This window comes from Salvelinus namaycush, chromosome 13, assembly GCF_016432855.1.
Source record: "Salvelinus namaycush isolate Seneca chromosome 13, SaNama_1.0, whole genome shotgun sequence".
In the NCBI taxonomy this organism is placed as follows: Eukaryota; Metazoa; Chordata; class Actinopteri; order Salmoniformes; family Salmonidae; genus Salvelinus; species Salvelinus namaycush.
In genome coordinates, this window is record NC_052319.1 from 21,803,700 (window position 1) to 21,816,819 (window position 13,120).

General features: G+C 43.4%; 1 protein-coding gene across 1 annotated transcript in view; it reads left to right on the forward strand.

Moving 5' to 3' along the window:
• The first annotated feature begins 2,644 nt into the window (after nucleotides 1–2,644).
• LOC120058329 (solute carrier family 49 member 4-like) overlaps nucleotides 2,645–13,120 on the forward strand; it is a 67,878-nt gene continuing 57,402 nt past the window's right edge. The window contains exons 1-2 of the mRNA XM_039006912.1: nucleotides 2,645–3,088; nucleotides 9,351–9,444. Coding sequence (XP_038862840.1) covers nucleotides 2,794–3,088; nucleotides 9,351–9,444 — 389 coding nt within the window. The 5' untranslated portion in view covers nucleotides 2,645–2,793. The remainder of the gene's footprint in view (nucleotides 3,089–9,350; nucleotides 9,445–13,120) is intronic.

Below are 13,120 nucleotides of genomic sequence, written 5' to 3' on the forward strand. Positions count from 1 at the left end.
ATTCAACGCTGGTCTGACCAATTGGAATCCACGCTTCAGGATTGTTTTGATCACGTGGACTGAGATATGTTCCGGGTAGCTTGCGAAAATAATCTAGATGCATACATGGATACGGTGACTGAGTTTATAAGGAAGTGTATAGGAGATGCAGTACATACAGGGACTATTAAAACCTACCCTAACCAGAAACCATGGATAGATGGTAGCATTCGCGCGAAACTGAAAGCGTGAACCACCACATTTAACCATGGCAAGGTGACTGGTAATATGGCAGAATACAAACAGTGTAGTGATTCCCTCCGCAAGGCAATCAAATAAGCTAAACGTCAGTATAGAGATAAAGTGGAGTCGCATTTCAATGGCTCAGACACAAGAGTATGTGGCAGGGACTACAGACAATCACGGACTACAAAAGGAAAACCAGCCACGTCGCAGAGACCCACATCTTGCTTCCAGACAGGCTAAACACATTCTTTGCACGCTTTGAGTATAACACAGTGCCAACGACGCGGCCCGCTACCAAGGACTGTGGGCTATCCTTCTCCGTGGCCGACGTGAGTAAAACATTTAAACGTGTGTGCTTACGGGCATATTCAATCGCTCCCTATCCCAGTCTGCTGTCCCCGCATGCTTCAAGATGGCCATCATTGTTCCTGTACCCAAGAAGGCAAAGGTAACTGAACTTAATGACTATTGCCCCGTAGCACTCACCTCTGTCATCATGAAGGGCTTTGAGAGACTAGTCAAGGATCATATCACCTCTACCTTACCTGCCACCCTAGGCCCACTTCAATTTGCTTACCGCCCCAATAGATCCACAGACGATGCAATCGTCATCACTCTGTACACTGCCCTATCCCATCTGGACAAGAGGAATAACTATGTAAGAATGCTGTTTATTGACTATAGCTCAGCATTCAACACCATAGTACCCTCCAAGCTCATCATTAAGCTTGAGGCCCTGAGTCTGAACCCCGCCCTGTGCAACTGAGTCCTGGACTTTCTGAGGGGCTGCCCCCAGGTGGTGAAGGTAGGAAACATCACCTCCACTCCACTGATCCTCGGACACTGGGGCCCCACAAGGGTGTGAGCTCAGCCCCCTCCTGTACTCCCTGTTCACCCATGACTGTGTAGCCAAGCACGCCTCCAACTCAATCATCAAGACGACACAACAGTAGTAGGCTTGATTACCAACAATGATGAGACAGCCTACAGGGAGGAGGTGAGGGCCCTGGGAGTGTGGTGCCAGGAAAATAACCTCTCACTCAATGTCAACAAAACAATGGAGATGATCGTGGACTTCAGGAAACAGCAGAGGGTGCACCCCCCCCCCCCCCTATCTACATCGACGGGACCGCAGTGGAGAAGGTGGAAAGTTTCAAGTTCCTTGGTATACACATCACTGACAAACTGAAAAGGACAACCCACACAGACAGTGTGGTGAAGAAGGCGCAACAGAGCCTCTTCAACTTCAGGAGGCTACATTTTTTTGGCTTGTCACCTTAAACCCTCACAAACTTTTACAGATACACAATTGAAAGCATCCTGTCAGGCTGTATCACCGCCTGGTACGGCAACTGCACCGCCCGCAACGGCAAGGCTCTCCAGAGGGTGGTGCGGTCCGCCCAACGCATTACCGGGGGCAAAATACGCCCTCCAGGACACCTACAGCACCTGATGTCACAGGAAGGCCAAAAAGATCATCAAGGACATAAACTACCCGAGTCACTGCCTGTTCACCCCGCTATCATCCAGAAGGCGAGGTCAGTACAGGTACATCAAAGCTGGGGCCGAGAGACTGAAAAACTGCTTCTATCTCAAGGCCATCAGACTGTTAAACAGCCATCACTAGCACATTAGAGGCTGCTGCCTATAGGCATAGACTAGAAATCACTGGCCACTTTAAGGAATGGAACACTAGTCACTTTAATAATGTTTACATATCTGGCATTACTCATCTCATATGTATATACTGTATTCTATACTATTCTACGGTATCTTAGTCACTTAATGTTTAAATATCTGGCATTACTCATCTCATATGCATATACTGTTTTCTATACTATTCTACGGTATCTCATTCACTTAATAATGTTTACATGTCTTGCATTACTCATCTCATATGTATTACTGTATTCTATACTATTCTACTGTATCTTAGTCCGTTCCGCTCTGACATCGCTCGTTCATATGTATATAGTCTTAATTCATTTCTACTTAGATTTGTGTATATTGGGTATATGTCGTGTAATTTGTTAAATATTACTTGCTAGATATTACTGCACTGTCGGAGCTAGAAGCACAGGCATTTCGCTACACCCTCAATAACATATGCTAATCATGTGTATGCGACAAATCAAATTTGATTTAATTTAGTCGGATTCCGCTGGAAAATGTTTAATCTATTGCAAAATGTTTTGCAACGGATATCGTTTACCGTTTACTTTAGGAACCAAACGGAAAAAACACTAGCTAAAGGAGCTAAACGGGGCGGGACCTACATTAATTTGTCGTTGCAAAACGTTTTGCAACAGACGAAACGTTCTTCAACGGAATCCATCTAATAGTAATGCCTACTATACATCCCAGGTTTCGGTTTCAAAATTGTGACCATTTCCGTGAACGTGCAGGCATGCGCAGTGAAGTAGCAATGACATCGATTGTTGTTGTTTCTCTGGGCAACTGATATTGAAGTTAGATACCGGTACATTTGTTGCCATTGTGTAATCGAATATTGGACATAGCGCGCGGACTAAATCGCTGCTGAACGAACGCTACATTGTATCAAATGCGATGGGTGCTGCATCGAGCACAGAGGGTGAAAGGGAACCTCTTCTTGTTCCTCCTGACCGCGAGACGAGCATTCAGCCAGTTTACAGCCAAGTCTACGGGAGAAGATGGCTGGTTCTGACTCTGTTTTCCTTGTTGGCGTTCATGCAAGGGATAGTATGGAACACCTGGGGTCCAATTCAGAACTCTGCCATGCATGCGTACGATTTCACCAAATCTGACATCGCCGTGCTTGTTCTTTGGGGGCCAGTGGGATTCGCGCCTTGGCTGCTATTTATATGGCTAATGGACAAAAAGGGTGAGTTGTTTTGTTCTAAATGGCAGTTGACAATACTGTACTGGAACACAATGTACTTTCCTTTATGTCATTTAAAAAAATATATATTTGTCTCCATTTCAAAATTATATTGTTTTATTGCAGTGCATGAAGTTGTGAATTGTTGACACATAAATCCTATAAAACTTTCAAGATAAGATATTTCTGAGAAATCATAGATCAAAGTTGATCAGCTAAGCTACCCCCCACCCTCCAAACCAAATCAACCACAAGAAAGGAAACAAAGAAACATTTAAACATTTTCCCTCAGACTGACCTAGTTTCAATGTTGTTGTTCAAATTGTATTAGTCACATGCACCGAAAACAGCAGGTGTAGATCTTACAGTGAAATGCTTACTTATGAGCCCCTAACCAACATTGCATTTAAAAAAAATACGGATAAGAAATAAAAGTAACAAGTAATTAAAGAGCAGCAGTAAAATCACAATAGCGAGACTATAAGCAGGGGGGCACCGGTACATAGTCAATGTGTGGGGGCACCGGTTAGTTGAGGTAATATGTACATGTACTATGCATAGATGATGACAACAGAGAGGAGCAGCGGTGTAAAAGAGGGGGTGCAATGCAAATAGTCTGGGTAGCCATTTGGTTAGATGTTCAGGAGTCTTATGTCTTGGTGGTAGAAGCTGTTTAGAAGCCTCTTGGACCTAGACTTGGCGCTCCGGTACCGCTTGCCGTGCGGTAGCAGAGAGAACAGTCTATGCCTATGGTGGCTGGGGTCTTTGACAATTTTTAGGGCCTTCCTCTGACACCGCCTGGTATAGAGGTCCTGGATGACAGGAAGCTTGGCCCCAGTGATGTACTGGGCCATTCCCACTACTCTCTGTAGTGCCTTGCGGTCGGAGGCCGAGCAGTTGCCGTACCAGGCAGTGATGCAACCAGTCAGGATGGTGCAGCTGTAGAACCTTTTGAGGATCTTAGGACCAATGCCAAATCTTTTCAGTCTCCTGAGAGGGAATAGGTTTTGTCGTGCCCTCTTCACGACTGCCTTGTGTGCTTGGACCATGTTAGTTTGTTGGTGATGTGGACATCAAGGAACTTGAAGCTCTCAACCTGCTCCACTGCAGCCCCGTTGATGGGAATGGGGGTGTGCTCAGACCTCTTTTTCCTGTAGTCCACAATCATCTCCCTTGACTTGATCACGTTGAGGGAGAGGTTGTTGTCTTTGCACCACACGGCCATAACACGGCCATAAATAACATAATGTTTCTGTCTTCAGTATGTTCTCTTCACCAAGTCTTTTTAGTAACCATTACAATCCAGCCTCCATAGAATAACATGTTCCTGTAAGAAATGGTGACTGACTTACTGCCTCTGTGGAGTTTTTGCTAGGACCCACTTATGTGTAGTCTCTGAAATCTCTTTCACCAATCTCTCAAACAACACAGTCCAGTCAAGTGTAATTTACAGGCAGTTCAAGTAACACTTAAAAGGAGCCATGTATAAGTGTTTCGACAAGTGCTCCCATACAGGCTAGCTAACCACCAAACCAAACCAGTTCCTCCACATCACTTGATTGACACCGTTAGCTAACACCCATCTATCACCCAGAACACACTGTCAGGTGACAAAAACAGTTCATTTATCCCCCAGGAAACATAAAAGCAAATAACATATAAAGCATATTAAAAGCAAAGGGCATTTTTCATAAGTTTGTCATGTGGTTAGTTAGTCATCTAGGGACATGACTGTCTCTCTAAAACAAAATGATGACGGTGCTATGGGTGTTACATAATCAAAACAGGTCATGCAGTGCAATACAACATTTAGAATGTCAGTGATATCATGGCTGCAGTATCCCAAACCTGACTGTTAAATATGGCCCTAAAGAGGAAAGTGTTTGTAAAGTTTCCCCTCTGAGTCAGGGGTTTCTAGAGTTGGAGAAATACATGAACGGAGATCACTCCTTGTCAGTTTGTGTTAGAGCTGTGCAGCGGTCCATCTGATTTCAACATTTTAAAGCACTAAAATCAGACATTGATTTTCAGAGACTCTCTGAAATGCAGGCAGGGGTTGTTAGTTCCATGTTGCTGTTTTTCCAAAGATGGTTTGCCTGACTCTCAAATGAAGGAGATGATTTTGTAATCGAGTTATAATCAGGCATAAGTCACACTTCTCCTATTTCCACCTAGTACACTCTTATATCAAAGTTTGAAGCTTCAGATTTTTTGCTACTGTAGTATGTAGGCCAACCCTGATGAAATGCAGCTCCAATGACTGTCTGGTAGAGATTAGAATGAAATATATTTTGTACACAGGATCCACATACCAGCATCTGCCATTGTTTAGTTGTGCCATCTTTAGTACATGGAGATCTGACAGACAGGAACAGAGTTCCTAAAGGGAACCCGCAGAAACATTCGGAGATACAGAATTTAGGTTTCCCCAACATTTCTTTATTTTATTTGTGTTTATTAAACCTTTATTTAACTAGGCAGTGATCAAAATCAGATTTAGTTTATCTGATGATAGGATTAGGCCTGTTTCTACTCTCAATTTGTCACCAATTGTGTACATTCTCAGCTAGTGACTCACTCATCACTACCAAGAGGAAATTGGGGAACAGATAATGACTGTAGGGGAACAGAAGTTCTCTTAAATGATGGTCATGTGGTGGAAACTGAAAATGTAGACTTAAGTCAGAAAGGAAGCTGTATTTCTCTGGGTGTGTATATGAGGAAGAGAACTGGGATGTTGTGGTTTGGGGGGAGTTGACTGGGGACTAGTGATTCATATTTGGGATAATGTTTAGAATGATCTCAACAATTATACAAAATACACTACGTGACCAAAGGTATGTGGACACCTGCTCGTCGAACATCTCTCATTCCAAAATCATGGGCATTAGGGGGACTTGGTCTCCCTTTGCTGCTATAACAGCCTCCACTCTTCTGGGAAGGCTTGTTGGAACATTGCTGCGGTGACTTGCTTCCATTCAGCCACAAGAGCATTAGTGAGGTCAGGCACTGATGTTGGGCGATTAGGCCTGGCTCGCAGTCAGAGTTCCAATTCATCCCAAAGGTGATCGATGGGGTTGCAGTCAGGGCTCTGTACAGGCCAGTCAAGTTCTTCCACACCGATTATGACAAACCATTTCTGTATGGACCTCGCTTTGCACGGGGGCATTATCGTCCTGAAACAGGAAAGGGCCTTCCTCAAACTGTTGCCGCAAAGTTGGAAGCACAGAATCGTCTAGAATGTCATTGTATGATGTAGCATTAAGATTTGCCTTCATTGGAACTTACGGGCTTAGCTCGAACCATGAAAAACAGCCCCATACCATTATTCCTCCTCCACCAAACTTTACAGTTGACACTATGCATTCGGGCAGGTAGCATTCTCCTGGCATTCGCCAAACCCAAATTCGTCCGTCGGACTAACAGATGGTGAAGTGTGACTCATCACTCCAGAGAATGCGTTTCCACTGCTCCAGAGTCCAATGGCCACTCCAGCCGAAGCTTGGCATTGCGCACGGTGATCATAGGCATGTGTGCGGCTGCTCGGCCATGGAAATTAATTTAATGAAGCTCCCGACGACAGTTCTTGTCCTAACGTTGCTTCCAGAGGCAGTTTGGAACACAGTAGTGAGTGTTGCAACCGTGGACAGACAATTTTTACACGCTTCAGCACTTGACGGTTCCGTTCTGTGAGATTGTGTGGCCTACCACTTCGCGGCTGAGCCGTTGTTGCTCCTAGATGTTTCCACTTCACAATAACAGCACTTGCAGTTGACTGGGGCAGCTCTAGCAGGGCAGAAATTTGACGAACTGACTTGTTGGGAAGGTGGCATCCTATGATGGTGCCATGTTGAAAGTCACTGAGCTATTCAGGAAGGCCATTCTACTGGCAATGTTTGTCTATGAAAATGCTCGATTTTATACATCTGTCAGCAACGGGTGTGGCTGAAATAGCAGAGTCCACTAATTTGAAGGGGCGTCCACATACTTTTGTATATACAGTGCATTTGGAAATTATTCAGACCCCTTGACTTTTTCCACGTTTTGATACAGCCTTATTCTAAAATTGATTAAATAGTTTCCCCCCCTCATTCTACACACAATACCCCATAATGACAAAGCAAAAACTGTTTTTTGGGACATTTTTGCTAGTAGATTAAAAATGAAAAACATAAATATTTACATAAATATTCAGAAACTTTACTCAGTACTTTGTTGAAGCACCTTTGGCAGCGATTACAGCCTTGAGTCTTCTTGGGTAAGACACCACAAGCTTGGCACACCTGTATTTTGGGGAGTTTCTCCCATTCTTCTCTGCAGATCCTTTCAAGCTCTGTCATGTTGAATGGGGAGCGTCACTGCACAGCTATTTTCAGGTCTCTCCAGTCCAGAGATCTTCGATCGGGTTCAAGTCCGGGTTCTGGCTGGGCCATTTTAAGGACATTCATAGACTTGTCCCAAAGCCACTCCTGCATTGTCTTGGCTGTGTGCTTAGGGTTGTTGTCATGTTGGAAGGTGAACCTTCACCCAGTCTGAGGTCCTGAGCGCTCTGGAGCAGGTTTTCATCAAGGATCGTACTTTACTCCGTTCATCTTTCCCTCGATCCAGCCTAATCTCTCAGTCCCTGCTGAAAAACATGCCTACAGCATGATGCTGCCAACACCATGCTTCACCGAAGGAATGATGCCAGGTTTCCTCCAGAAATGACACTTGGCGGGCCTCCCTGGTGGTGCAGTGGTCTAAGGCACTGCATCGCAGTGCTAACGGTGCCACCAGAGATTCTGGGTTTGAGCCCAGGCTCTGCCGCAGCCGGCCGCGACCGGGAGGCTCATGGGGCGACGCACAATTGGCCCAGCGTCGTCCGGGTTAGGTAGGGTTTGGCCGGCAGGGATATCTTTGTCTCATCGCGCACTAGTGACTCCTGTGGCGGGCCGGGCGCAGTGCACGCTGACCAGGTCGCTAGGTGTACGGTGTTTCCTCCGACACATTGGTGTGGCTGACTTCCGGGTTGGATGTGCGTTGTGTCAAGAAGCAGTGTGGCTTGGTTGGGTTGTGTTTCGGAGGACGCATTGGCTCTCGACCTTCGCCTCTCCCGAGAGAGGGAGTTGCAGCGATGAGACAAGACAGTAACTACTACTAAATGGATACCACGAAATTGGGGAGAAAAAGGGGGTAAAAAAAAAAGGAGAAAAAAGAAATGACACTTGGCATTCAGGCCAAAGTGTTCAATCTTGGATTCATCAGACCAGAGAATCTTGTTTCTCATCATCTGAGACTCTTTAGGTGCCTTTTGGCAAACTCCAAGCAGGCTGTCATGTGCCTTTTACTGAGTGGCTCTTGCTGGCCAGTATAACAAATGCCTGATTGGTGGAGTGGTGCAGAGATGGTTGTCCTTCAGGAATGTTCTCCCATCTTCACAGAGGAACTCTGGCAGAGCTCCAGAGTGACCATTGGGTTCTTGGTCACCTCCCTGACCAAGGCCCTCCCCCGATTGCTCAGTTTGGCCGGGCAGCCAGCTCTAGGAAGAGTCTTGGTGGTTCCAAACTTCTTCCATTTAAGAATGATGGAGGGCACTGTGTTGTTGGGGACCAGATCTGTGCTTTGGCACAATCCTGTCTCGGAGCTCTACGGACAATTCCTTCGACCTCCTGGCTTGGTTTTGCTGTGAGTCCTTATATAGACAGGTGCAGTTCCCTCGATCCAGACTAATCTCTCAGTCCCTGCTGAAAAACATGCCTTTCCAAATCATGTCCAATCAATTGAATTTACCACAGGTGGACTCCAATCAAGTTGTAGAAAGATCTCAAGGATGATCAATGGAAACAGGATGCACTTGAGCTCAATTTCAAGTCTCATAGCAAAGGGTCTGAATACTTATGTAAATAAGGTATTTCTGTTTTTAATTTTTAATAAATTAGCAAACATTTCTAAAAACTTGTTTACATGTAGTCATTACGGGGTATTGTGTGTAAATTGATTAAAAAAAATAATTGAATCAATTTTAGAATAAGGCTGTACCGTAACAAAGTGGAAAAAGTAAAGGGGTCTGAATACTTTCCGAATGCACTGTGTAGTAGTACTGTAACATTTGGAACAATTATACAGAATAACCTCTCATCTTTCTCTCTCTTGTCCCCAACCTAACCTACTTCAACCCCACCTCTCCCATCGCTGTCTCCCCTCTTCTCTTTACTCTCTCTCCATCTCTCCCCTCTTTCTCCACCTCGCCCCTTTCTTGCTACATCTCTCCCCACTTGTGCTGCAGGTCTGCGGGTGTCTCTTCTACTGTCAGCCTTCTTCATGGTGATTGGGGCAGCGCTGCGAAGTGTCCCTGTACCAGAACAACATCTAAGACGATGGTAACAACCCTCACTCCCAGAGCCATGCTATATACTTGATATATAGTCCATACCAGGTGTCTCCAACCTTTTCTAGCATGAGAGCTACTCATTTATTTTCGAACTTTCAAATTCTTCTCTTTTCCTCTCGCCTGCAACTCTTCCACTGGTCATTACTGTACACAAGAATGTTTTCTGTCAACATACTTGGTAAAAATAATGGTAAATAAACAACTCTTAAGGATGGCCTATAAAATCAGCGATTTTTTTTTCTCCAAATTATTTTTGATATTTTCCCAAATTATGTTTTCTCAGTTGTATTTTTCCTGGGTTTAGATTTTGTTTTGTTTTTCACTCTCAACATTACAATTGTTTATAGTGAAACAATGAAAATGGATATTCATGTAAATGCTTAAATTACAACAGAAGACAATTTCTTGTGGGTGTCTGGAAGAAAACTAACTAGAAAACTAAAGTAGATTATTTATTTTTTATTGCGCATCTAGTGAGTGAGGAATGTGCTGTCTAATGTGCCTGTCTAGTGATGGTTCTGTACTGCTGCTGCACATTTCATGGCTTAGTTTGCAAATAACAAATATTAGATACAAATGATACTGTATACTTCCTCATGATATACAGTACCAGTCAAAAGTTTGGACACACCTACTCATTCAATTATTTTTTTTAAAACTATTTTATACATTGTAAATAATAGTGAAGACATCACAACTATGAAATAACACATATGGAATCATGTAGTATCCCAAAAAGTGTTAAACAAATCAAAATATATTTTAGATTTTAGATTCTTCAAAGTATCCACCCTTTGCCTTGATTGCAGCTTTGCACACTCTTGGCATTCTCTCAACCAGCTTCACCTGGAATGATTTTCCAACAGTCTTGAAGGAGTTCCCACATATGCTGAGCACTTGTTGGCTGCTTTTCTTTCACTCTGCGGTCCAACTCATCCCAAAGCATCTCAATTGAGTTGAGGTCAGGTGATTGTGGAGGCCATGTAATCTGATGCAGCACTCCATCACTCTCCTTGGTAAAATAGCCCTTACACAGCTTAGAGGTGTGGAGGTGTGTTGGGGCATTGTCCTGTTGAAAAACAAATGACAGTCCCACCAAGCGCAAACCAGATGGGATGGCGTATTGCTGCAGAATGCTGTGGTAGCCATGCTGGTTAAGTGTGCCTTGAATTCTAAATAAATCACAGACAGTGTCACCAGCAAAGCACCATCACACCACCTCCTCCATGCTTCACGGTGGGAACCACACATGCGGAGATCATCCGTTCACCTATTCTGCGTCTCACAAAGACACGGCGGTTGGAACCAAAAATCTCTAATTTGGACTCATCAGACCAAAAGACAGATTTACACCGGTCTAATGTCCATTGCTTATGTTTCTTGGCCCAAGCAAGTCTCTTCTTCTTATTGGTGTCTGTTACTTGAACTCTGTGAAGCATTTATTTGGGCTGCAATTTCTGAGGCTGGTAACTCTAATGAACTGCTCCTCTGCAGCAGAGGTAACTCTGGGTCTTCCTTTCCTGTGGCGGTCCTCATGAGAGCCAGTTTCATCATAGCGTTTTATGTTTTTTGCGACTGCACTTGAAGAAACTTTCAAAGTTCTTGAAATTTTCCGCATTTACTGTCTTAAAGTATTGATGGACTGTAATTTCTCTTTGCTTATTTGAGCTGTTCTTGCCATAATATGGACTTGGTATTTTACCAAATCTTCTGTATACCACCACTACCTTGTCACACAACTGATTGGCTCAAACGCATTAAGAAGGAAAGACATTCCACAAATTAACTTTTTTAACAAGGCACACCTGTTAATTGAAATTTCTTTCAGATGACTACCTCATGAAGCTGGTTGAGAGAATGCCAAGAGTGTGCAAAGTTGTCATCAAGGCAAAGGAAGGCTACTTTGAAGAATCTCAAATATAAAATATATTTTGAAATGTTTAACACTTTTTTTGGTTACTACATGATTCCATATGTGTTATTTCATAGTTTTGATGTCTTCACTATAATTCTACAATGTAGAAAATAGTAAAAAATAAATTAAAACCTTTGAATGAGTACGTGTGTCCAAACTTTTGACTGGTACTGTACGTCTGCCAGGTAAGCCTACATTGCAGTTAACATTTAATTGAGAAGGTTTTGGTGAAAGTATTTCTGTCAACCCACAAGGCGGTTATCACATCAACTGTCTACACATGGAGTGATAGACAAACACGCGCACCACACAGACAGATGGGCAATATTGCTGGAAATTAATTGGCAGAGAACTTGTTATTTTTTTATTTTTTTTATTGTATTTCACCTTTATTTAACCAGGTAGGCAAGTTGAGAACAAGTTCTCATTTACAACTGCGACTTGGCCAAGATAAAGTAAAGCAGTTCGACACATACAACAACACAGAGTTACACATGGAATAAACAAACATACAATCAATAATACAGTAGAAAGATAAAAATTGTCAATATACAGTGTGTGCAAATGAGGTAAGATAAGGGAGGTAAGGCAATAAATAGGCCATGGTGGCGAAGTAATTACAATATAGCAATTAAACACTGGAGTGATAGATGTGCAGAAGATGAATGTGCAAGTAGAGATAGTGGGGTGCAAAGGAGTAAGATAGATAGATAAATGAATAAATAATGGGGATGAGGTAGTTGGATGGGCTATTTACAGATGGGTTATGTACAGGTGCAGTGATCTGTGAGCTGCTCTGACAGCTGGTGCTTAAAGTTAGTGAGGGAGATATGAGTCTCCAGCTTCAGTGATTTTTGCAGTTCGTTCCAGTCATTGGCAGCAGAGAACTGGAAGGAAAGGCAGCCAAAGGAGGAATTGGCTTTGGGGGTGACCAGTGAAATATACCTGCTGGAGTGCGTGCTACGGGTTTGGCTTTTAAAGCCAATACTGGCTAACCAGGGGTGAAATAATGTCAATGTTTTGTTGCTGGGAGGTTGCGGTGTCTGATTCTTGTGAGGTAGAACACGTGAACATTTCATGTACTTTCAGAATTGTTTGGTGAGCTACACATAGGTGGCCAGAAAGTTACTGGTGGCTCATGATCAACCTGGTCCATACTGTATACACAGTTGAAGTCGGAAGTTTACATACACTTAGGTTGGAGTCATTCAAACTCATTTTTCAACCACTCCACAAATTTCTTGTTAACAAACTATCATTTTGGCAAGTCGGTTAGCACTTCTACTTTGTGCATGACACAAGTAATTGTTCCAACAATTGTTTACAGACAGATTATTTCACTTATAATTCACTCTATCACAATTCCAGTGGGTCAGAAGTTTACATACACTAAGTTGACTGTGCCTTTAAACAGCTTGGAAAATTCCAGAAAATGATGTCATGGCTTTAGAAGCTTCTGGTAGGCTAATTGACATAATTTGAGTCAATTGGAGGTGTACCTGTGGATCTATTTCAAGGTCTACCTTCAAACTCAGTGCCTCTTTGCTTGACATCATGGGAAAATCAAAAGAAATCAGCCAAGACCTCAGAAAAAAATGTGTAGACCTCCACAAGTCTGGTTCATCCTTCGGGGCAATTTCCAAACGCCTGAAGGTACCACGTTCATCTGTATAGTACACAAGTATAAACACCATGAGACCAGGCAGCTGTCATACCGCTCAGGAAGGAGACGCGTTCTGTCTCCTAGAGA